A 27,285-nucleotide genomic window follows, 5' to 3' on the forward strand; every position below is an offset into this window, starting at 1 on the left:
CCCGATCTAACATCTCTGGAGAGACCTGAAAATAGCTGTGCAGCATCCTGACAGAGCTTGAGAGGATCTGCAGAGGAGAATGTGAGACACTCCCCAAATACAGGTGTGCCAAGCTTGTAGGGTCATACCCAATTAGACTTGAGGCTGTAATCGATGCCAAAGGTGCTTCAAGAAAGTACTGCGTACAGGGTCTGAACACATATGTAAATGTGATTTCAGTTTTTTATTTTTTCCCCAAAATTCTAAAAACCTGTTTTTTTCTTTGTCATTATGGGGTATTGTGTGTAGATTGATGGGGGGGGGGGGGGGGGGGGGGGGACAATGTAATACATCATCTTAGAATAAGGCTGTAACGTAACAAAATGTGAAAAAAGTCCAAGGGTCTGAATACTTTCCGAGGCACTTTTTGTGTGTCATCCAATGGTTTGGGCTCCCTTAGAAATGTCCTTGAAGAGCACATATATATAGATATGGCTTTTTCTTTGCAACTCTGCCTAGAAGGCCAGCATTCCAGTCGCCTCTTCACTGTTAACACTGAGACTGGTGTTTTGTGGGTCCTATTTTTAGGAAAAGGGTTTTCTAATGATCAATTAGCCTTTTAAAATGATAAACTTGGATTAGCTATCACAACGTGACATTGGAACACAGGAATGATAGTTGCCGATAATGGGCCTCTGTACGACTATGTAGATATTCCATTAAACATTTTTTTTTTTAATCTGCTGTTTCTAGCTACAATAATCATTTACAACATTAACAATGTCTACACTGTATTTCTGATCAATTGAAACGTTATTTTACATGGGAAAAAAATGTGCTTTTCTTTCAAAAACAAGGACATTTCTAAGTGACCCCAAACATTTGAACGGTAGTGTATATACATGTAACATTGGTGGTATTGCGTTTCAGGGAGGCCTTTATGCCAGCTACGTTAGATTAAGGGCTCTACACAGTCTAATGTTCAACCTCAATTCAGCTGAGAGCGCTCTCAATTCCACCCCTCCCCGTGAGTGGGATAAAGTTATTAAGTGACAATGTAGGATTAGCACTCCATTGTTTGTTTTTTGTTGTAATCTGCATACAACAAATTAATGCATGGCTGCAACTTCTCCTAATACGCTGTTACAAACCTATACCTGATGTCACCTTTCTATTTTATTACATAGGTTATAATTAGGCAATGTAGGCCTATTATACATTGTTTATAGGCCTACCCAATTTCGTATGTAATAGACAAATGGGTCTCAAGCAGTGTCAAAGATATGGCTTCTGAGTTGTGTGTCCACCTAAATTTGACAAACGGGTCCACAAGACAAAACTATCTGGTAGTAATTTACCTTTATTTTCAACCTGGTCTCAGAGCATTTCATATTATTCTGGATGAATTCATTTGTGGATGCCATCACTCATTTCGTATGATATGTTATTATTTACAATTCGTATTATATGTTACGATTTTGCAAAACGTATGATACATTATGAATTCTAGTTAGGTGGCTAACATTAGATAGCTGGCTAACATTAGCTAGGCTAGGGGTTAGGAGTCAGACTAAAGGGTTATGGTTAGGGGATGTTTTAGCTAAGCGTAACTTTAGGGGAAGGGTTATCTAACAGGGTTAAGGTTAGGAGAAGGATTAGGCAACATGCGAAGTAGTTGCAAAGGAGGTAAAAAGTATTAAGTAGTTGAAAATGTGCTAATTAGCTAAAATGCTAAAGTTGACCAAGATGAGCTCCACCCACCCTACTTTTGCTTTTGACTTATATAACCATACCAAATATAACATACAATACTAATTTGAGTGTCTCGGATTTACCTTTGTTACATCTAGTATTTTGACTTCTAGCAATGTAAGCATTTAGGTCTAATAGGCTTGCTTGATCAGGCACTCATATCATACCAGCTTGGCTATGGCTGCACTGCCACTGACTGAATAGTAAATATAGGAACTAGGGAAGAGTGCATGACATTGTAGAAGTTCATTTACATGTCATCTTGCACATAAAAGGCCACAAGGCAAATTATATTTAAAAAAGCATCCACACTCAAATTAAAAGTCCTCAACAGGAAGGAAATCAGTAGCCTACATCTCAGCATCTGAGGCGCAGATATTTAATTTGTCTTTTGTTTTGTATTTCCTTTATCTTTCAAGTCAAATTGATTGATACAAAATAATGATTGAATTTTCCACAATGTGAGGTTCTATTTCAAAAGAAGGATATTTAAAAATTAAACTGACCAGCGGTTAATACTTTTGATCACATTCACTGAAGAGATCCTTACTGGGGTAAGACAGATGTAGGCCCACCCATGGTGGAATCTTTCTTCCCACAAAAACTCAAAACTAGTAATTGAAGGCACAGGATGGGGTACTCCATTGTGAAGTGATGCGGCAGGATGTAGAGGTAATCAATACCCATGCTTGTAGTTACTATTTCATGTTAAGCAATATTATACCTGGTTGATATCATACATACAATGCCTGACATCAAGCCCTTATCTACAATAACGTGTCTCCGAAGCAACTAATCGTCTGTCACTGAAGTGTTAACAGTACAAGTAGGGTTGTTCTTGTTGATCACATTCATATCTGCTAATCTAAAAGCTGTCAAAACAGCTCAGATGTGTTCTTTCTCTAACCACCCATTATCATGAGACCGGAATTGTCATCAGTTTGCACTACGATCACCACTGCAACTACAGTGTGTTCCTTACAAAACTAACAAATCAGGTTTAACCAGATTCTTTCAACTGAGGTGCCCATAGAGGTAATGGTGACACAGCTCATCGTGATACAACAGCAAACACTCGTGTTGTGAATAGCACATTATTTTAACATATAGGAATAATGAATGGAGTTTTTTTTATTTTTTTTACGCACATCCACAATAATAACAGGAGCTGGACAAAAGTAAGGTCCAATAAACAGAAAAATATCATGTTCACTCACTGCTTTGCTGCTCCCATTACTTTTGGGACCAGAAAAATAGTAAACAGATATTCCCTTTTTAGATATGGGTTCTCAACTTCTTTTCAACGGATCATTTTGAAATCACAATCAATAATAAATACACAGCAGGATTATCTTGCTGAGTTTGAGTGGACATATACAGTGGGGCAAAAAAGTATTTAGTCAGCCACCAATTGTGCAAGTTCTCCCACTTAAAAAGATGAGAGGCCTATAATTTTCATTATAGGTACACTTCAACTATGAAAGACAAAATGAGAAAAAAAAATCCAGAAAATCACACTGTAGGATTTTTAATGAATTTATTTGCAAATTATGGTGGAAAATAAGTATTTGGTCAATAACAAAAGTTTCTCAATACTTTGTTATATACCCTTTGTTGGCAATGACAGAAGGTCAAACGTTTTCTGTAAGTCTTCACAAGGTTTTCACACACTGTTGCTGGTATTTTGGCCCATTCCTCCATGCAGATATCCTCTAGAGCAGTGATGTTTTGGGGCTGTTGCTGGGCGACACAGACTCTCAACTCCCTCCAAAGATTTTCTATGGGGTTGAGATCTGGAGACTGGCTAGACCACTCCAGGACCTTGAAATGCTTCTTACGAAGCCACTCCTTCGTTGCCCGGGCGGTGTGTTTGGGATCATTGTCATGCTGAAAGACCCAGCCACGTTTCATCTTCAATGCCCTTGCTGCCCTTGAGGTTTTCACTCAAAATCTCACGATACATGGCCCGATTCATTCTTTCCTTTACACGGATCAGTCGTCCTGGTCCCTTTGCAGAAAAACAGCCCCAAAGCATGATGTTTCCACCCCCATGCTTCACAGTAGGTATGGTGTTCTTTGGATGCAACTCCGCATTCTTTGTCCTCCAAACACGACGAGTTGAGTTTTTACCAAAAAGTTATATTTTGGTTTCATCTGACCATATGACATTCTCCCAATCTTCTTTTGGATCATCCAAATGCTCTCTAGCAAACTTCAGATGGGCCTGGACATGTACTGGCTTAAGCAGGGGGACACATCTAGCACTGCAAGATTTGAGTCCCTGGCGGGGTAGTGTGTTACTGATGGTAGGCTTTGTTACTTTGGTCCCAGCTCTCTGCAGGTCATTCACTAGGTCCCCCCGTGTGGTTCTGGGATTTTTGCTCACCGTTCTTGTGATCATTTTCACCCCACGGGGTGAGATCTTGCGTGGAGCCCCAGATCGAGGGAGATTATCAGTGGTCTTGTATGTGTTCAATTTCCTAATAATTGCTCCCACAGTTGATTTCTTCAAACCAAGTTGCTTACCTATTGGAGATTCAGTCTTCCCAGCCTGGTGCAGGTCTACAATTTTGTTTCTGGTGTCCTTTGACAGCTCTTTGGTCTTGGCCATAGTGGAGTTTGGAGTGTGACTGTTTGAGGTTGTGGACAGGTGTCTTTTATATTGATAACAAGTTCAAACAGGCGCCATTAATACAGGTAACGAGTGGAGGACAGAGGAGCCTCTTAAAGAGGAAGTTACAGGTCCGTGAGAGCCAGAAATCTTGCTTGTTTGTAGGTGACCAAATACTTATTTTCCACCATAATTTGCAAATAAATTCATTAAAAATCCTACAATGTGATTTTCTGGATTTTTTTCTTCTCATTTTGTCTGTCATAGTTGAAGTGTACCTATGATGAAAATTACAGGCCTCTCTCATCTTTTTAAGTGGGAGAACTTACACAATTGGTGGCTGACTAAATACTTTTTTGCCCCACTGTATTCTCAGAAATACAAATTGGACCTTTCAAATAGGTAAAATGGCAATCGTAATAATACATTGACTACGAGCTACGTGCCAGCCTTATTTAATTTTTACATAAATATCCCACCAATAGTAATATGCCACCACCCATTATTCCAGTAAAAACAAAAAATGGAAGATGGAGCACTGCCATAGAATTGTTGAACTACCCAGACATCTGGCATCTTTGGCACCTTCTTCCTCAGCTTTTCAGACGTTTCAGGATGGCGAACTCAAATAATGGTTTTGATCTGATTGTTTGTGAAGGGTGGTGCTAAGAGGTGCTGAAGTAATGCTTAAATAACAGGAGTTACATTCTAAATGGAAATGACAGCCACAGCCCTGCAGGGAGGGCAAGTACAAATTTGCAAAATTCGATTTGATTAAAAAGATGTGACCTGACTCGAACTTGTCCCAGCAACCGCTTAGTAAAAGTTGATACAAGTCAAGGATGCCCCATATGACATAAGGCCAACACTCTCCTAATGAATTCATTCTTTGTGGAGAAATACTTTTGCTAATAAAACCATCAAACATGCTGTAGGGTTTGCATACTATACATATTCGGTAAGATGTGTCAGTCCTAAGCATTTTTTCTTCTCGGCTAGGGAAAACATTCCGACTTGATTCAGTCAGAAAAAACAAAACAATTTAGCACTTATTTCCCTGTCCATTTACCAAACTGCATCCATGTGCGTGCGTTAAGTAGGGCTCACAAGACAGGTCTAGGTTATGCTACAATCCTACTGTAGTCTTGACTAAGCATTGGATCTAAAAAAAATGTACTCTAACATGGAACGTTTCATCAGATAACCTTCTTAGCTAGCTGGTCTCACCCTGCTAATCTATCTTCTCCTAGATCATGTTTAACCTCCTGGGAATTGCCTGTAAAGACTGGCTGAATAAAGTGTAGTTAGATTGACAGTAGCAGATAGAGGAACGGGTTCTTAAATGAAAGGATATAGCACAACAATTAAGTGCTTGGCTTACTCTGTAGTCCTTTTCATGATTGCCTCTGTCAATAAATAACGTTGTACATGTGAGGCTGTCTACAAACTTAACATATCTAGATTATATATTTATGGCAAATCAATCCAACGCATTTTATAAAGCATTTTTTCATCAGCAGTTGTCACAAAGAGAGGCGACAGGTAGCCTAGTGGTTAGAGCATTGGGCCAGTAACCGAAAGGTTGCTGTAGGGAAAAACATCCGAGAAGGCAGGAACCTAGGAAAAAACCTAAAGGAACCAGGCTCCGAGGGGTGGCCAGTCCTCTTCTGGCTGTACCGGGTAGAGATGTAAGAGTACAAATGCTTAAAATGACCTAATTTCATTAATACGATGGAAAGGCATTATCCCTGCAAAATTGAGAGCATAAGTTAATTAAAATTGGAAGGGCCACCTCAGATTTTCACTGAGCACTTTGTAGGGTCATTTTTGATTGATTATATGACATCCCAATTAAAACAATTTCTCTGAAATCAACGTGGGCCAGAACCCTCGTAATGTTCTCCTTAGGGAGGAAACAATTTTTTGCATTTAAGTTACTGACAGTACTGCTTACACCTAGAGATTATACAGATCACCTGAAGCGAGCTTAGCCGTGATACCACTGGGTTTGTGAAGTCAAACCTCCTCCACCCATAGGCATGCACTAAACACTCCCTTAACACAGCAGCAGGGTGAGTGCTCCTCCAGGACTCTCATGAAGAAAACAAATAGGAAAAAACAGGGCCGTGTTTGAACCAGTTGACTCCCTGGTGCGGTGCCAGGGCCTCCATCCAGCTCATGGTAATAAATTGCAGCCTGACAACATTGCTCTCAACAGCTTAACGTCAACCTTTTCCAAGGCGCTGTTTGTCACTCTCTGGTCTGGGCCTCGGGACATTTACAGTTTACTACCATGGGAACACTGACTAAGCCGACTTGAGCTTACCATTTCCTGTTTAAAGTCTGTTTGAGATTTTGGGTAGGTTGTTAAATGTAGTTTGTATATCTCTGAGACCTAAATGAGACTACTATGGGCAATACCACATTTGTTTCACAACAGGAGAATAACTGCCTCATCCAACAATTCACTGGGAATATTCACTAAGGCTTCCCTCAACTTTTACCCAAACTGGAAATATAGCGGTGTTGGTTAGAGCCCTAAGCTTTTCCTGGTCGAATCACAAGGTCAAGAAAACTCAAAGGTCATCTTTGATAAGATTACCGCAGCACTATTCAGATCACAAAATAATCTTTGTAGAAAGGTGGCGCACCGATCTGAACACAAACAAGTAGAGGAAATGGGGTGACTGATCTGAACCCAAAAGGGTCACAGTACTGGAAGACACAACAGAAGTGGCACACTGAATCCTGCCTGGTCATGTGAGCAGGCTGTGTGGATCATGGTGTAGTAAGTAAACACCAGGTGACACACCTGAAGGATAATATAACACAGGAAGACTGTTAGTTTTACTGCTGTCCTGTTGACTGCTCTAAAACCACCATGCTGTAAACCTGCACATGATCTGTGTTAGCAGTATAGGTCAGCGCCTGGCTGCCCGCAGAGCAAATAGACATGGCCTAGAAAGGTACACCAAACAAGATCATATGACCATGTAGTACTAACCACTAGCAACCGTATATAAAGTCCTTTTTATATAGACCTGTGGCTTAAGTGAACAATGGTGACTTGCTGATGACTCCATCTTTGTTTATATCACTTCCCAGCATCATAAAATGACCAATAGCATGTTTATGCCCCCATCGCTAGTTTTGGATTGTTGTCTTTCATAAGATGCGTTTTTTAAACTTTCATGGGAAATGTGAAATACATCTCCCATATGAGTGTTCGAAGCATAGGTGAAAGACTGCATGGATGGGGTGATTTCACTGAATGAGAGAACTCTTGCTGTGGAAAAAAAGCCCTAAAACAAATGCAGGAGGTGGGACCTAAAAGGGCACACTCCCTCCCTCACAGTCACAGTCAGCTGAACAGCCACACGGATGGCCAGACACTCACACACACATACCCAATTCTAAACCAAAGGTGTAAAAAAAGGAAACATACAGCTCCAGAAAATATGTACCATTATAAATTATTTCAGATGAATTTAACAAAAAAATTAATTTGCAATTGGACAACTGTTATTCCTGAGAGGAGTCTGTATCTAGGTCTCTTCTCCAGACCAGAGCATAAAACTTCCCTTTCTTAAACACCCTTTAGACCTGTTCTCACACACAGGACTCGGTAGACTCTTTCCCTCTCCCAGAGCCCCTTGTGGACCAACGAGACAGTGATCTGTCAGTCAGAGGGAAACCCAACACCACCGTTTCCATGGGGAAGCCTCCATTCACTGTCAAAGACCTAAAGCAATTGGCTGAGAGCAAATGACAAACATGTATCAACTAGCACACCTGTTATGCAAAACTGGGCTACACTCATCAGGCACTTCAATACTGGTTTACAGATTTATTTTGAAGGAGGATTCATACAAACAAAAATAAAAACAAAATATTCCTTTGAGACTTATTTCAGTTAGGGCAAAAGTCCCATTTTATACACTGATGATTCGCCAGGCAACATGTATATGTTTCCCATAACATTCGGAGAGCATTGGAAGACGGAACCGCTGCACCAGAAAAACTTAGACAGGGGGGCATGTAACCGCAAAGGCTATGAGGAACGCTTATAAATGTTATGGCATCAGAAAAAAATAGATAACTAGAAAGGATTTCTGTATAATTTTTTAAATGAAGTGCAACATTCCAAGCGGGCATCTTCTTACTCTCAAAACTTATAGGAAATGGCAGTGGATGGTATTCCCTGCCAGTCAGTTGGTTGATGGGACACTGGTTAGGGGGTTGTTTTGGAGGGTGGGTGGGGAAGGGGGGGTGAAGGGAGAGTGTGTGTATGTTGTGTAGATCAGGTGTGAGAGTCCCTATCCTGCCTAGAGTACAGTGTTTCTGGCCACAGAGGAGTATGAGTAGAGGAGGTGAAGCAGGGTGATGGGGGTGGGCGTCTTAGAGCCCAGCGTCGTTGTAGGTGGGCGTGGGGACCTTCAGGATGCTCTGTGCATTATCCTCCAGAAGGGGGCGCCAATTGACCTCCCCAGTCAGCAGGAGGTCCTCCCCGTCCAGAGCATCAATAAACTGCATCTGTGTGGAACAAGTACAGATAAAGACAAAGAAAGCACCATTAAGACTGGCACAAGGACATCATTACAGAGGCAAACTGATGCTTCATACACTGCTCAAAAAAATAAAAGGGAACACTTAAACAACACAATGTAACTCCAAGTCAATCACACTTCTTTGAAATCAAACTGTCCACTTAGGAAGCAACACTGATTGACAATAAATGTCACATGCTGTTGTGCAAATGGAATAGACAACAGGTGGAAATTATAGGCAGTTAGCAAGACACCCCCAATAAAGGAGTGGTTCTGCAGGTGGTAACCACAGACCACTTCTCAGTTCCTATGCTTCCTGGCTGATGTTTTGGTCACTTTTGAATGCTGGCGGTGCTTTCACTCTAGTGGTAGCATGAGACGGAGTCTACAACCAACACAAGTGGCTCAGGCAGTGCAGCTCGTCCAGGATGGCACATCAATGGTAGCTGTGGCAAGAAGGTTTGCTGTGTCTGTCAGCGTAGTGTACAGAGCATGGAGGCGCTACCAGGAGACAGGCCAGTACATCAGGAGACGTGGAGGAGGCCGTAGGAGGGCAACAACCCAGCAGCAGGACCGCTACCTCCGCCTTTGTGCAAGGAGGAGCAGGAGGAGCACTGCCAGAGCCCTGCAAAATGACCTCCAGCAGGCCACAAATGTGCATGTGTCTGCTCAAACGGTCAGAAACAGACTCCATGAGGGTGGTATGAGGGCTCGACGTCCACAGGTGGGGGTTGTACTTACAGCCCAACACCGTGCAGGACGTTTTTCATTTGCCAGAGAACACCAAGATTGGCAAATTCGCCACTGGCGCCCTGTGCTCTTCACAGATGAAAGCAGGTTCACACTGAGCACGTGACAGACGTGACAGAGTCTGGAGACGCCGTGGAGAACGTTCTGCTGCCTGCAACATCCTCCAGCATGACCGGTTTGGCGGTGGGTCAGTCATGGTGTGGGGTGGCATTTTTGGGGGTGGCCGCACAGCCCTCCATGTGCTCGCCAGTGGTAGCCTGACTGCCATTAGGTACCGAGATGAGATCCTCAGACCCCTTGTGAGACCATATGCTGGTGCGGTTGGCCCTGGGTTCCTCCTAATGCAAGACAATGCTAGACCTCATGTGGCTGGAGTGTGTCAGCAGTTCCTGCAAGAGGAAGGCATTGATGCTATGGACTGGCCCGCCCGTTCCCCAGACCTGAATCCAATTGAGCACATCTGGGACATCATGTCTCGCTCCATCCACCAACGCCACGTTGCACCACAGACTGTCCAGGAGTTGGCGGATGCTTTAGTCCAGGTCTGGGAGGAGATCCCTCAGGAGACCATCCGCCACCTCATCAGGAGCATGCCCAGGCATTGTAGGGAGGTCATACAGGCACGTGAAGGCCACACACACTACTGAGCCTCATTTTGACTTGTTTTAAGGACATTACAAAGTTGGATCAGCCTGTAGTGTGGTTTTCCACTTTCATTTTGAGTGTGACTCCAAATCCAGACCTCCATGGGTTGATAAATTTGATTTCCATTGATCATTTTTGTGTGATTTTGTTGTCAGCACATTCAACTATGTAAAGAAAAAAGTATTTAATAAGAATATTTCAATCATTCAGATCTAGGATGTGTTATTTTAGTGTTCCCTTTATTTTTTTTGAGTAGTGTATTTTTATTATGTACTGAATTGTCAATGATAGTTTGTGGAATATTGACATGGTGAACCAAACCAAAGCAACCTACAAGTATTTTTCTCAACATAGTATTTTGTGTTGGACAAAAACTCAACAAGTGCTGTAAATTGTGACCCGTTTCAAGAAGCTAGGCGTATGTCACACGTCACTACTTCACAGGAGAGGCATTTTATTATTTAAATCAAAATGCGTTTTTTTTTGCAGAAATGTCTTCTGGAACATGTGAACTTATGTGCCTTAATAACAAACTAGTATGCCATCTGTAAATACAATTGTTACATTTCAAGCCTAGTTGGTTTAGCCACGAAAAATGGCAAGAATCTTCCCGCTAGCTTTGACGTGTTATCGACAAAGTCAAGATCAGAGGGAAAAAGGTTGTGATGATTACTTTCTGTAGGACAATCGTGCCATGCTGACTCTCTCGGACACTGCAAATGTATCAGATGAGGAAATACCTGATATTGTAACTGAACCAGACATTGTAGTCTTCTGATGACAGTGATGGGGAAGAAACGGCGTGTTGTCACGGAATAAGTTTTCAACCGAGGGAGTTGAAAAGAGTCAGAAGGCTGTTGTATAAAACACCTGTCTTCGGATTACATCTTCAAACTAACGGCAACTATGGCATCCATGACAGAGTGAGAAGCGTTCATCCATGTATACGGGTAAGAGTTTAGCAAGCTACATTTTCAGATATTTGTTTTGAATTTTGTCAGAAAGTTGTTTTCAATGCCAGTTAAAGCATACTGTTAGCTAGCTAATGTTGTGTATGATCTGTGTAGTAATATTATTTGTATCTCAGAAATACATTTGCATTGCTAGCTAACATTGAACCTAGTTGGTTAGATTTAGCTACATACAGATTCATGCATGGTACTAATGTTATGAGTTGGTATTATGGCTAATTGTTTAGCTAGCTAGCCACATGCATTATGCAAGTAATAATTTAAATGAACCGTTAACACCTTCTGTATCCTGTGCATGTGACAAATAAACTTAGATTTTATTTGATAGTGTGTGTTTACCAGAGACGGTAATGTGAAGAACAACATGACCTGCACCAAAGTCAAATTAGGATAACTATAGGCAAACGAGACAGTCCAAATACAACAATTCTCAGGTACAATGCCCTGCTTTTATTTCGTCACACTCACAACCGTAAGCTATTTTCTGTAATTAGCGTGCCATTAACGAGCTCTGACTGGGGAAAGTACATTTGTAGTGTCATCCAACTCGGAATCACTGGCCTCTTTCTAGAGCTCCAACCTGAAGATCATTGACGTCATGATTTTACCTAATTTCCCCCATCCACACCGCTATGATGTACCTTTTCAATTACCAGAAATATTTTATTTTCAGCTGGTAATCAAACTAAGTAAAAGACGCAAAACCAAAACTTAAATGAGAAGTATAGAAATCGCACACACAGAACTTATCTACCGCTTCTTAGACTTGCCTTTAATGGGAATGACAGATCGACAGTTCATTCGGAAAGTATTGAGACCCCTTCCTTTTTCCACATTTTGTTACGTTAGATGTATTTTAAAACAAATTAAATTACTTTTAGCGCAAAAACCAAGCTATGAGGTTGAAGGAATTGTCTGTAAAGCTCAGATACAAGATTGCGTCGAGGCACAGATCTGGGGAGGGTACCAAAAATGTTCTGCAGCATTGAAGGTCCCCAAGAGCACAGCGGCCTCCATCATTGTTAAACGGAAGAAGTTTGGAACCACCAATAATCTTTCTAGGGCTGGCCGCCCGACCAAACTGAGCAATCGGGGGAGAAGGGCCTTGGTCAGGGAGGTGATGGTCACTCTGACAGAGCTCCAGAGTTCCTCTGTGGAGATGGGAGACTCTTCCAAAAGGACAACCATCTGTGCAGCACTCCACCAATCAGGCCTTTATGGTTAAGTGGCCGCCAGACAAAAGCCACTCCTCAGTAAAAGGCACATGACAGCCTGCTAAAAAGGCACCTAAAGGACTCTCAGACCATGAGAAACAAGATTCTCTGGTCTGATGAAATCAAGATTAAACTATTTTGCCTGAATGCCAAGCGTCATGTCTGGAGGAAACCTGGCACCATCCCTATGATGAAGCATGATGGTGGCAGCATCATGCTGTGGGGATGTTTTTCAGCGACAGGGACTGGGAAACTAGTCAGGATCGAGGGAAAGATGAACAGAGCAAAGTAGAGAGATCCTTGATGAAAACCTGGTCCAGTTCGCTCAGGACCTCAGACTGGGGTGAAGGTTCACCTTCCAACAGAACAACGACCCTAAGTACACAGCCAAGACCACGCAGGAGTGGCTTCGGGACAAGCCTCAATTCCTTGAGTGGCCCAGCCAGAGCTCAGACTTAAACCTGATCAAACATCTCTGGAGAGACCTTAAAAATAAAAGTTATGTTTTTGCTTTGTCATTATAGGGTAGTGTGTGTAAACTGAGGGAAAATAAACAATTTAATCAATTTTAGAATAAGGCTGTAACATAACAAAACCTGGAAAAAGTCAAGGGGTCTGAATAGTTTCCGAATGCACTGTATAACTCAAATTTCTATGTGAATTTGGTAGGGTCACCCAAAAAGTTACATATTGAATCTTTAATTAAGTGGCTTGAGCTCATGGAAGGAGCATTTTATGAAAGTAACTAGTGTGTGTAACGATGCAGTGGCAATGCCAGTGTAGCGAGCCACCACTGTACGTGACTTTGTCGCTGGGGAAGGGGCCTAGGGCCAAGAGCTCGACTACGCTCTTGAAATCCCTGCGAGCTCAGAAAAACAGTATCTTTTGTTTTTTCCCCTCTTGAAAAGTCCCCCCTCGTCTCATAAATTCCTGGCAGTGCCTGTAATGTAGGCTAGCTAACTGCAACCTGTGGCATGGCCCTAGAGCAGGGCCCTGTCTCTGTGTGCAGTGATGCGAGGACACCTTTAATGCATGCAGGCAGGAGTGGGTCAGGCCCTGGACAACGTACACACCAATAACTCAGGACTACAGGACCAAGGGGGGTGCCAGTGGAGTGGCCGTCACCGTAGTCACATGTTCCCAACGCCACTTTCATATGTTTTTGTACTAACATAAGTTTCACTGTCGCCATGCAGGCTTGGGTAGAGGAAAACGGTCAAACGCTAATCCTTTAAACTCGTAGAAATAGGCCTATATGGATATGGCCAAATGTTCTGTTTAGAAACATTTACAACTATAAAAAGCATTATGTATGACCATGGTAGCAATAGAAAGAAAACATTTAGGAGATTGTTAGACTAAAAGGTGAGGACAAAAGCTCACCTGATAAGACTTGAATCCAAACAGACTTGATTTTGTGCATTTTACCAGTGGTGGAAAAAGTACCCAAGTAAAATAAAAATAACTTAAAAGAAAATGACAAGTAAAAGTCACCCAGTAAAATACGAGTAAAAGTATCGGGTTTTAAATATACTTAAGCGTCAAAAGTAAACGCTAGAAATAATGACAAATTCCTTATCTCAAGCAACACCAAAGGTAGTAGTGATGACTGCGTTCTTTTGATAAGTGCGTGATTTGGACATTTCCTTGTCCTGCTAAAGCATTCAAAATGTGCCAGGGAAAATGTACATTTTCTTTAGGAACATAGTGGGGTAAAAGTGGTCAAAAATATAAATAGTACTGTAGACACCCCAAAACACAATTTAAGTAGTACTTCAAAGTATTCTTTTACTTATGTTAAACTACTGTATTTTACATTTACTGTAGTTTCCACAGAATTTGTCAACAACGAAATCTGAAAATACACTGGACATTTTGGAGTAGGTGCAAGATTGGAAAAAAAAGGTTTGACTGAGAGGTCTAATTTGATGTCTCCAAGTTGCCACTAGGGAAGCCCCCGACTAAAAAAAAAAAAAAAAATCTTGGTCGACAGACTTCTGATTGATTGATTGAAATTTTTAAAAAAATGTTTTTTTCCCCCCATATATAGAGACATGCTATATGTTTTAACCAAATCAACTACAGTCCAGGTTTTTTTTATTTTTTATTTTTTACTATTTTCTGCATTGTAGAATAATATTGAATACATCAAAACTATGAAATAACTAGAAATGTGAGATTCTTCAAAGTAGCCACCCTTTGCCTTGCACACTTTTGGCTTTCTCTCAACCAGCTTCACCTGGAATGCTTTCCCAACAGTTGTTGTTGTTGGCTGATTTTCCTTCACTTTGTGGTCCAACTCATCCCAAACCATATCAATTGTGTTGAGGTCTGGTGATTTTGGAGGCCAGGTCGTCTGATGCAGCACTCCATCACTCTCCTTCTTGGGCAAATAGCCCTTACACAGCATGGAGGTGTTTTTTGGGTCGTCCTGTTGAGAAACAAATTATAGTGGGACTAAGCGCAAACCAGATGGGATGGCATATCGCTGCAGAATGCGGTGGTAGCCATGCTGGTTAAGTGTGCCTTGAATTCTAAATAAAATCAGACAGTGTCACCAGCAAAACACCCCCGCACCACATCCTCCATGCTTCACGTTGGGAACCACACACGCGGAGATCATCCGTTCACCTCCTCTGCGTCTCACAAAGAAACAGCGGTTGGAACCAAAAATCTAAAATTTGGACTCATCAGACCAAAGGACATATTTCCACCGGACAAATGTCCACTGCTTATGTTTCTTGGCGCAAGAAAGTCTTCTTCATATCGGTGTCCTTTTAGTGGTTTCTTTGCAGCAATTCGTCCATGAAGGCCTGATTCACGCACTCTCCTCTTAACAGTTGATGTTGAGATGTGTCTGTTACTTGAACTCCGTGAAGCATTTATTTGGGCTAAAATTTCTGAGGCTGGTAACTGAACTTATCCTCTGCAGCAGATGTAACTCTGGGTCTTTCTTTCCTGTGGCAGTCATCATGAGAGCCAGTTTCATCATAGCGCTTGATAGTTTTTGCAACTGCATTTGACATTTTTCCAGATAGACTGTCGTTTCTATTTGCTTATTTGAGCTGTTCTTGCCATAATATAGACTTGGCCTGTACTCTGGAGCGAGAGCAATTTAGAGGTGGAGGGTCCGTCATGGTCTGGGGCAGTGTGTCACAGCATCATCGGACTGAGCTTGTTGTCAGTGCAGGCAATCTCAACACTGCGCATTACAGGGAAAACATCCTCCTCCCTCATGTGGTACCCTTCCTGTAGGCTCATCCTGACATGACCCTCCAGCATGACAATGTCACCAGCCATACCGCTCATTCTGTGCGTGATTTCCTGAAAGAACGGAATGTCCATGTTCTGCCATGGCCAGCGAAGGGCCCAGATCTCAATCCAATTGCGGGCAGGGCGCGCAGGAGACCGGTGTTCAATTCCCCGACGGGGAGGAAGTAGTAGGCTGTCCTTGTAAATTAGAATTTGTTTTTAACGGACTTGCCTAGTTAAATAAAAGATTACACTAAGAGCATAACATTTCTGCACCCTAATTTTTTTTTATTCTAGTCTAACCAATACCCAAACGGAGATGAAGTGAAAATAAAAATCTCATTGATTTATCAAGACCAGCCCCCATGCTTGTCTCAGAGCAGTGCGAAACTGTGCTAAAAGAGAGTTGTAGGCTTTTGCTTCAAATCCTATTGCTTCTAACTTCAATATGCTCTTTAATTAAATAAGACCTACACTACTTGTAACAGCACATTACTCAACACTATTGAGACTCATGTCGCCTACGGTAGGCCTACAGTATATCAAAAAATATGACGTGACTCTCCACCAATAATTACAGAGGATTGGAGGATATTTCTGTAATTCAGTGATATTTATTCCCATAGTAATTCGTTACGGATCCATAACTAAATCAACATTTGCATTTTGAAAGAGTATTTTTATAATTATTTTATTAATGAAAGCATAAAGATGCCATTATTAGTTACATTGTTTTAGTTTGAACCTGCAGACTGACACTAAGAACAGAACAGTGGGAACATTTCCCTAGTCAGCGCCATTATTAGTGCAATGCCCCTTAAATATTTGAGATTATTTTGTTTTGAAATAAAGTAAAATGAGCGAGAAAAGGCCATTCTTGAACATGGGGTGAGACATTGTTACTAATTTGTTTTTAGAGGGGAAAAAAAACATGTAATCTCATGGGTCTCCAAGTCGAGGCCGTCATGGGTATTGAACCAGCATCTTTAACAACACAGCTTGCACTGCTATACAGTGTCTTAGACCTTTGCGCCACCCAGGCGCTGTACAACGTGACCGGTCAGGAGTGGCCTACAATATGAGCAAAATAATAAATAAATAAATAATCCTAACACAATAAAACCCTGAGTGTAACAACAGTTTTAGTAAGTATTACTGAAGTTGTGCACAATTATCAGTTTCTATTTAGGTTTATGCCATCCACTCATTGTTAGTAGGACCCAAAAGCATAAATCGGTGCTCTAACTCCCCCTTGCGCTGGTCTGGAGCAATGAAGTGGTGATACAGGGTATCGTACTAAACCACAAATTACCTCTAAATCCCGCGGCGTAAACTCACAACTTTTAAAGGAGGAACCACTGTACACTAAGCATACTAATGATAATGACATTACTTTTAATAATAGTTAAATAAATGACACTGAATAAAAACAAATGCAACAATTTCAAAGATTTTATTGAGTTACAGTTAAGGAAGATCAGTCAATTTAAATAAATACATTTGGCCCTAATCTATGGATTTCACATGACTGGGAATAACAGTTGGTCACAGACACCTTTAAACATTTTTTTTAAAAGTCAGTGTGACCACCATTTGCCTCATGCAGCTCGATACATCTCCTTCTCATAGAGTTGATCAGGCGGTTGATTGTGGCCTGTGGAATATTGTCTCACTAACGGCTGTGAAAAGTTTCTAGGTACTGGCGGGAACTGGAACATGCTGTCGTACACGACGATTCAGAGCATCCCAAACATAATCAATGCAGGTCATGAAAGAACTTAGACATTTTCAGCTTCCAGGAATTGTGTACAGATCCTTGGGCCGTGCATTATCATGCTGAAACAGGAGGTGATGGTGGTGGATGAATGGCACAACAATGAGCCTCAGGATCTCAACACGGTATCTGTGCATTCAATTTGCCATTGATTAAATCGCAATTGTGTTCGTTGTCTGTAGCTTATGCCTGCCCATACCATAACCCCACTACCATGGGGCACACCAAACTGCTCGCCCACACGACGCCATGGCTGTCTGCGCCTGCCATCTGCCGGTACAGTTGAAACCAGGATTCATCCATGAAGAGCACACTTCTCCAGCATGCCAGTGGCCATCGAAGGTGAGAATTTTCCCACTGAAGTTGGTTACGACGCCAAGCTGCAGTCGGGTCAAGACCCTGGTGAGGACGACGAGCATGCAGATGAGGTTCCCCGAGATGGTTTCTGACAGTTTGAGCAGTAATTCTTTGGTTGTGTAGACCCACAGTTATCAGCTGTCCAGGTGGCTCATCTCAGACCATCCCTCAGGTGAAGATGCCAGGTTTGGAGGTCCAGGGCTGGCGTGGTTACACATGATCTGCAGTTGAGGCCAGTTGGACGTACTTCCAAATTCTCTAAAATGAGGTGGAGGTGACTTGTGGTAGAGAAATTAACATAAAATGATCTGACAACAGCTCTGGTGGACATTCCTGCAGTCAGCATACCAATTGCATGCTCCCTCAAAACTAAAGTGTGTGACAAAACTGCTTATTTTAGAGTGGCCTTATTGTCCCCAACACAAGGTGCACCTGTGTAATGATCACACTGTTTCATCAGCTTCTTCTATGCCACACCTGTCAGGTGGATGGATTGTCTTGGCAAAGGAAAAATGCTCACTAACAGGGATGTAAACACATTTCTGCACAAAATCTGACAGAAATTAGCATTTTGTGGTCTTGTATTTCAGTTGATGAAACATGGGACCAACACTAAGGACCAAGACAACATGTTGCTTTTATATTTCTGTATAGTAACTAGGGCTGGGAAGATATCAGTATCGCAATATTTTTCCATGGCAACTGTCACTCACGGATTACATTTAGAAAGTTTTTATTTTAATAAAACATTGGTGATGTAAGCCTACATAAGGCTACAGTACTGTGTGCCTCTCTGCTGTCAAAATCAATGCCATAACCAATCTCGTTCCCCATAAACCTGCTTTTGGTCAGTCTTAAATATCCTTAGTTGTGCATATTGGCACCCTCCCACCTCAGCACAAGCGAGCTGATGTTAGACAGGTAAATTGCCGAACCTGGCATAAGGTGTGGAACATGCCGGTGTCAGTTTTAACATGACAAAATGTTAATCTTTTTTTGTGAATAATTGTCTTCAAATTCCACTCTGGAGAGCCTAGTTTTAATTATTTGTAGTTATTTAAACTAACTAAAATGAATATAAACTAGGCTCCCCAGAGTGCCCTTTTCAAATATTTCCTAAGGAATCCCAGCCATTCCATGTTTTTGAACTATTCCAGAACTAGCACACCTGATTTAAATCAACTAATCATCAAACCCTTGAATAGGTGGATTAGGTGAGCTAGTTCAGGGCTACAACAACATTGTGAAACATCTGGTGGTCCCCACGTCTTTCCAAACCTGAAGTCAGGGCAGATTCTTTTTGCGTGCAGGCAGAAAACTGAGGCCAGAAACATTGGTTCTCTTTATTTGGGGAACCACTGAGGACTAGGGTCCAAGTATCCCATCTGTGGTTATATAGAGGGTCGTCTTCCTTTCTCACCTGTTTACGGACGTACTCCACCATGAGCTCCAGCTGCCTGGGGTCCTCGCACTGGCGGTTGAACATGTTCCTCCACAGGGCGGCCGCCAGCACCCCATCGTCCGAAAGGATTCCCTTCAAATGCAACAACACAGAGGAGGTGAATCATGGTTGTCACCTTCCATCACTGCGTTGTCAAATAGCACTGAGGACTGGACCAGACCGAACACAGTGGATCCTGCAGGACCGTTCCGCCAGTCAGGCTAGAACAGCACCACGAAATGCTAACTGCGGACCTGTTCCCAAGCAGGCTTGGTCTCTGGGGCCCCTTCCATTCCCAGTCATCATTTCCAGTGTGTGTTGTGTTTTATACTATCTGCCACAGCTGAGGCAAAGATAACTCTAATGGTCAAAGCGGGGTCTTACCTCATCATATCCAAAAATAGCAGCATAGAAAGTCTCTGTCATAGCCCTCATGCTTTCCTTCCGGTGAATGGCATCAATCTAGACGGGCGAAAGAGAGAAGGGAAGGAGGATGGAGGGATGTGGGTTAGCCAGCTGGAAAGCAAGGACCTAAGTTGTTATTAACACTATTTTGGGTAAACAGTCCCAATACTACAGCTTTGCTTGAGTTCCTCAAATTTGGTCACATTTTCCACATCAAGCGCATGCACGCACACACACACTTTCCCCTCCTGAAATATAAATAACCTTTTCCTTGAGCTGTTGGAGCCAGTTTATAGTGCTGGACTAGGTTGAGAGTAGGGGATCTTTGTGGCTACTCAATGAGTGTGTCCAGCAGGTGGAGTAAACTATCCTTACATAAATACACAGATACAGTACTGTATGTAAGCATGTGTGCTGTATTAGGTACACTAAGGACACTAACAACACTCAGGGAGTTTAGATAATGAATGCATTGTAATAGACTAGGGGAGTAAAACACAGAACTCAATAGGCTATGACAAGAATGAAATCAGAGGTCACCTCTAGGATTCTTCCATACAAACTCAGCAGCTTGAAAAACACTAACCTGGAAGCGGTTTGAGAACTCAATAGACGAGGACCTAGTTTTACCGGTTCAACACGCCCAACTTCACATTTCAGGTGTGATGAGACACGCATTGAAAATAGGTCAATTTGAAGCAGGCGTGATAAGACCGGAGTAGAACTCCCACTTAAAACAATTACAACAAGGCCTAAAAGGCAAGTATGAGTCCTTAACCTCTGCTCTGTGCAATTCTCCACAGTAACATACATGCTGCAATCTCTGGTGTTTTTGGATTCATTTAAAAAAAAAAAAGTGATCTCATTTATTAAAAATCAGTTTAAGGGTTTCCACATTTTCTTCCCCTCATGCTTTAAACTGTAGAATACTGCTAGGCAGCCGCCTTGGGCCACTTCTTTACTAAACTCAGCAAAAGTTGTCACTGTCAACTGCATTTATTATCAGCAAACTTGTTCATAAATATTTGTATGAACATTAGATACAACAACTGATACATAAACTGAACAAGTTCCACAGACATGTGACTAATAGAAATTGAATAATGTGTCTCTGAACAAAGGGGGGGGGGGTCAAAACAAAGAGTAACAGTCAGTATCTGGTGTGGCCACCAGCTGCAACAAGTACTGCAGTGCATCTCCTCCTCGTGGACTGCACCAGATTTGCCAGCTCTTGCTGTGAGATGTTACCCCATTCTTCCACCAAGGCACCTGCAAGTTCCCGGACATTTCTGGGGGGAATGGCCCTAGCCCTCAACCTCCAATCCAAGACGTGCTCAATGGGATTGAGATCTGGGCTCGTTGCTGGCCATGTCAGAACATTGACATTCCTGTCTTTCAGGAAATCAGCCATACTGTTTGTTTTGTGCGTGGTGGCATTGTCATGCTAGAGGGTCATGTCAGGATGAGCCTGCAGGAAGGGTAGCACATGAGGGAGGAGGTCTTCCCTGTAACGCACAGCATTGAGATTGCCTGCAATGATAACAAGCTCAGTCCGATGATGCTGTGACACAGCCCCAGACCATGACAGACCCTCCACCTCCAAATCGATCCCGCTCCAGAGTACAGGCCTCGGTGCAACGCTCATTCCGTCGACGATAAACTCGAATCCGTTCACCCCCCTGGTGAGACAAAACAGCGGCTCGTCAGTGAAGAGCACTTTTTGCCAGTCCTGTCTGATCCAGCATCAGTGGGTTTGTGCCCATAGGCGACATTGTTGCCGGTAATGTCTGGTGAGGACCTGCCTTACAACAGGCCTACAAGCCCTCAGTCCAGCCTCTCGCGGACAGTCTGATCACTGATAGAGGGATTGTGCGTTCCTGGTATAACTCAGGCTGTTGTTGTTGCCATCCTGTACCTGTCCCGCAGGTGTGATGTTCAGATGTACCAATCCTGTGCAGGTGTTGTTAGACGTGGTCTGCCATTGCAAGGATGATCAGCTGTCCGTCCTGTCTCCCTGTAGCGCTGTCTTAGGCGTCTCATAGTACGGATATTGTAATTTATTGCCCTGGCCACATCTGCAGTCCTCATGCCTCCTTGCAGCATGCCTAAGGCATGTTCACACAAATGAGCAGGGACCCTGGGCATCTTCTTTTGGAGTCAGTAGAAGGGCCTCTTTAGTGTCCTAAGTTTTCATAACTGTGACTTTAATTGCCTACCGTCTCTGTAAGCTGTTAGTGTCTTAACGACTGTTCCACAGGTGCATGTTCATTAATTGTTTATGGTTCATTGAACAAGCATGGGAAACAGTGTTTAAACCCTTTACAATGAAGATCTGTGAAGTTATTTGGAATTTTACGAATTATCGTTGAAAGACAGGGTCCTGAAAAAGGGACGTTTCTTTTTTTGCTGAGTTTATATACCAATGACCTTCCTTATGCCTCATCTGAAACTTAAGCTACTATATTTGCAGATTTTTTAATTTAACTAGTCAGTTAAGAACAAATTCTTATTTACAATGACGGCCTACCAAAAGGCACACACACCAGTTCAAAAGTTTGGGGTCACTTAGAAATGTCCATGTTTTTGAAAGAAAATTACATTTTTCATCCATTAAAATAACATCAAATTGATCAGAAATACAGTGTAGACTTCGTTAATGTTGTAAATGACTATTGTAGCTGGAAACGGCAGATTTTTTATGAAATAGCTACATAGTCGTAGAGAGGCCCATTATCAGCAACCATCACTCGTGTTTCAATGGCACGTTGTGTTAGCTAATCCAAGTTTATAATTTTAAAAGGCTAATTGATCAGTAGAAAACCCTTTTGCAATTATGTTAGCACAGCTGAAAACTGTTGTCTGATTAAAGAAGCAATAAAACTGGCCTTCTTTAGATTAGTTCAGTATCTGGAGCATCAGCATTTGTGGGTTCGATTACCGGCTCAAAATGGGCAGAAACAAAGAACTTTCTTCTGAAACTCGTCAGTCTATTCTTGTTCTGAGAAATTAAGGCTATTCCATGCGAGAAATTGCCAAGAAACTGAAGATCTCGTACAGCGCTGTGTACTACTCCCTTCATAGAACAGTGCAAACTGGCACTAGCCAGAATAGGAAGAGTGGGAGGCCCCGGCGCACAACTGAGCAAGAGGACAATACATTAGAATGTCTAGTTTGAGAACTAGATATCTCACAAGTCCTCAACTGGCAGCTTCATTAAATAGTACCCGCAAAACACCAGTCTCAATGTCAACAGTGAAGAGACGGCTCCATGATGCTGGCCTTCTAGGCAGAGTTGCAAAGAAAAAGCCATCTCTTAGATTGGCCAATAAAAATAAAAGATTAAGATGGGCAAAAGGACACAGGACAGAGGAACTCTGCCTAGGTCAGCATCCTGGAGTCGCCTCTTCACTGTTGACGTTGAGACTGGTGGTTTGCGGGTAGTATTTAAATGAAACAGCTTGTGTATGTCAGCCTTACTGGTCTGTAGCTCCATTGTCCAGGTAAAGACAGAATATGCACTCGCAGAGCCATCTGCTCAGTGCCACGTTAATGCTGTGGGGAACAAGGGATCCCTTCATTTTAGTAACCCTCTCCTCTGAAGTTACATGGGCTTGCCCCGGTGGTGCCCTCAGGCCAGTTGGGTGGAGGAGCAGGAAAATGAGGCCAGGTTGAAGCAGTGCCAAGTGGGGCTTGAGCTGCCAGGGCACAGGAGTGGTTAAACTTCGGGAGACGGTATACGACTGAGCTTACAGCGAGGGCCCCGCTACTGTAGTCATTATCAATCTTTACAGCTTGGGTTCTCATTCCCCCGCCACTGTCGAGAATGAGGTCACGCCAACGGATGCCCAAATTCTCCATGGAAAACCGGCTTTAACGAGGCATGTTTGGGTGACCGGAGCATGGAGAGCAGTGACCTGACTTCAGGTGTTCCTGGCGTGGTATGGAACTACAATATTGTACTCCTATACACAGGACACACAAAGATGCTTCATGTTTCGGGATGGCTCGATCAGCTGATTCCAACTATTTAATAGGGGTGGTTACAGTATGTCGTGGTGATTATTCAGGGCCCTGTAAAAGCTAGCCCACTCACAGAGGATTACTCTAAATAGCTGCCAGCAGCTCGCCCGTCTCAGTTGGGCTAAATAATACTGATAATGGCCGAATACATTTTCCCTAGACACCTGAAAATGTGAGGATATTCTTATAAAATCCAATGCTGAAACCTTTCCTTCTTGATTTACAGTCTGCTCGGAAGGAAATCATGAAAATGGGCGAAGATAGCGGCGGCCTCAGACGTTAGTGCGAGCGCAGTAAAAGATATACGAGGGCATGGCCTTTGAAAAGGGAGACATTGACATTTGTTTTACAAGGAAGGTATTCATTTGTCAGACATCACTCTATTACAAGTTAACCATAAATCAATTTTGAAGACTTCAACATGAAAGTTATAGAAAAGTATTACTTAAAGCTCCAAGGGGGAATCTTGACTTGATAACCAGGCAAATCATTCCTTACAATGAATAGACGGTGGGGGACAGGACTTTTGACTTTCCTACTGTGCATATAGCTGGTGAAACTGTTGGCCAACATCCAACTCTATACATGTTGACATGACTGACAGCCAAAGCTGGTCTGGTTCAAGAGAACTGGTTCAGGGGCGGCAGGATAGCCTAGTGGTTAGAGAGTTGGACTAGTAACCGGAAGGTTGCAAGTTCAAACCCCCGAGCTGACAAGGTACAAATCTGCCGTTCTGCCCCTGAACAGGCAGTTAACCCACTGTTCCTAGGCCGTCATTGAAAATAAGAATTTGTTCTTAACTGACTTGCCTAGTTAAATAAAGGTAAAATAAAAAATATGCAATAACACTATGAAAGTAGGCTATACAGAAGTCATCTATCCCATAAGATAATGTATTGCATTTTAAACAAGTTCCCAGATATGTAAATCAGGTATGAAATAAGAATGTGTTTTTCTGGGTCAGGGTTCAGAGATGAGGAATGACAGTCACGTTTAAAGTTTGGGGTGGGGGGCAGAGTAAAGCACTGACTGTTTTCACAGTTTATCATGACAGCGGAAACTTTAAAAAGCCCTTCAAACACTATTCAAGCCCCTGCTTTGGTAATGTTAATAGCGACACTACCGGGGGCTGCAACATCAGCACCCAATAGCATTTGACTTGGTATGCTATTACAGGTAACTGCAAAAATAAAGGAAACAAAGTGCTTAAATATGGCATTGGGCCACCACATTCAATTTTAGTAACTTAGCAGACAATCTTATCCGAAGCAATTTACAGTGCATTCATCTTAAAATAGTAAGTACATTTTTCCTCTAATTATTTTATTTAAGCCTTATTTTACCAGGTAAGTTGACTGAGAACACATTTACAGCAACATCCTGGGGAATAGTTACAGGGGAGAGGGGGGGGGATGAAAACACCAATTGTAAACTGGGGATGATTAGGTGGCCAAGATGGTATGAAGGCCAGATTGGGAATTTAGCCAGGACACAGGGATTAACACCCCTACTCTTACGATAAGTGCCATGAGATCTTTAGTGACCACAGAGAGTCAGGATACCAGTTTACCATCCCATCTGAAAGACAGCACCCTACACAGGGCAATGTCCCCAATCACTGCCCAGGGGCATTGGGATATGTTTTTAGACCAGAGGAAAAAGGGTGCCTCTTACTGGCCCTCCAACACCACTTCCAGCAGCATCTGGTCTCCCATCCAGGGACTGACCCGGACCAACCCTGCTAAGCTTGAGAAGCAAGCCAGCAGTGGGATGCAGGGTGGCGGGGGTTTAGATGTTTTCAGAAGATTTGCAGGGACTCTGCCATCCTAGCTTCAGGGGGCTGGTTGCACCATTGGGGCTTTGACTGAGCTGAGTAGGAGCTACCCTCCTGTGTGGGTAAGAGAGACCAGAAATTACAGAACAGAGTACTCGGGTTGGAGTGTAGGGTTTGAGCATAGCCTGAAGGTAGGGAGGGGAAGTTCCTCTCGCTGCCCCTTAGGCAAGTACCACGGTGTTGTAGTGGATGCAAGGTTCAACTGGAAGCCAGTTGAGTATGAGGAGGAGCGGGGTGACATGGGAGAACTTGGGAAGGTTGAACACCAGTCAGGCTGCGGCGTTTTGGGTAAGTTGCAGGGGTTTGATGACACAAGCGGGGAGCCCAGCCAACAGCAAGTTGTAGTAGTCCAGACAGGAGATGACAAATGCCTGGATTAGGACCTGCACCGCTTCCTATGTGCGATAGGAGCTGTTGTAGAGCATGAACCTTCAGGAGCAAGTCACTGCTTTGATGTTTGCAGAGAACGGCAGGATGTTGTCCAGGGTCACGCCAATGTTCTTTGCACTCTGGGAAGTGGACACTGGAGTAGTCACCATGATGGAGAGGTCATGGAGAGGGCAGGCTTTCTCCGGGAGGAAGAGCAGCTCAGTCTTGTTGAGGTTGAGCTTGAGGTGGTGGGCCGAGATATCTGCAGGCACGGAGAGATGCGTGTCATCCGTTGAGTGTCATCATGAGTGTCATCCGCATAGCAATGATAGTCTGTCCTATGTGAGGACATGAAAGAGCCAAGTGACTTGGTGTGAAGAGAGAATAGGGCCTAGAACTGAGCCTGGAGGGACACCAGTAGTGAGGGTACATGCTTCAGACACAGATCCTCTCCACGTCATCTGGTAGGAGCAGCCTGCAAGGTAGGATGTATTCTAAGAGTGTACAAAGCTTGAGACGCCCAGCCCCGAAAGGGTGGAGAAAAGGATCTAATTGGCAGCGGATACGTCTAGGAGGATGAGAACAGAGAGTTAGCTTTGGCAGTGCGGAGAGCCTCCGTGACACAGATGACAGCAGTCTCGGTTGAGTGACCTGTCTTGAAGCCTGACCGGTTAGGTTGAAGATCACGCAGAGAAAGTTGGTAAGTCAGCACACTTTAGTATTTTGGAAAGAAAAAAAAAAGGGTCTGTCATTTTTTTTGCAGTACTTTTACCCGTTTTCTCCCAAATTTCGTGATATCCAATTGGTAGTTAGTCTTGTCTAATCGCTGCAACTCCCCTACCGACTCGGAAAGGCAATGTTGAGAGCCATGTGTCCTCAGAAACACGATCCTGCCAAGCTGCACTGCTTCTTGATACACTGCTCACTTAACCCTGTAGCCAGCCGCACCAATGTGTCGGAGGAAACACCGTCCAACTGGCGACCGAAGTCAGCTTGCAGGTGCCCGGCCCGTCACAATGAGTCGCTAGAGTGCGATGGGACAAGGAAATGTCATCCAGCCAAATCCTCCCCTAACCCGGGCGACACTGGGCAAATTGTGTGCAGCTTCATGGGTCTCCTGGTCACGGCAGGGATTGAACCCAGGTCTGTAGAGACACCTCAAGCCTTAGACTGCTAAGCCACTCAGCAGTGGGTCTGCTGTTTCCTAGGGTTATAGGCAGAAGCTTGACATTTTGAGTGAAAGAAAGTGGCTGTACCAGCAGATAGAGGAAGAAAAGGTATAGAGACAGAACAGTTGATGCACCTAGGCATACAGTGCATTTGGAAAGTATTCAGACACTTACCTTTTCCACATTTTGTTACGT

The 27,285-nt window shown here is 43.1% G+C and overlaps 1 protein-coding gene across 1 annotated transcript in view; it reads right to left on the reverse strand.

Moving 5' to 3' along the window:
- Positions 1-8,174: 8,174 nt before the first annotated feature.
- Positions 8,175-27,285, reverse strand: part of uqcc1 (ubiquinol-cytochrome c reductase complex assembly factor 1) — a 39,018-nt gene continuing 19,907 nt past the window's right edge. The window contains exons 7-9 of the mRNA XM_021609099.3: positions 19,678-19,755; positions 19,273-19,386; positions 8,175-8,875 (exon numbers count right to left, since the gene is read on the reverse strand). Coding sequence (XP_021464774.2) covers positions 8,741-8,875; positions 19,273-19,386; positions 19,678-19,755 — 327 coding nt within the window. The 3' untranslated portion in view covers positions 8,175-8,740. The remainder of the gene's footprint in view (positions 8,876-19,272; positions 19,387-19,677; positions 19,756-27,285) is intronic.

The sequence above is a fragment of the Oncorhynchus mykiss genome, chromosome 7, assembly GCF_057628025.1.
Source record: "Oncorhynchus mykiss isolate SJ-2025 chromosome 7, ASM5762802v1, whole genome shotgun sequence".
Lineage (NCBI taxonomy): Eukaryota > Metazoa > Chordata > Actinopteri > Salmoniformes > Salmonidae > Oncorhynchus > Oncorhynchus mykiss.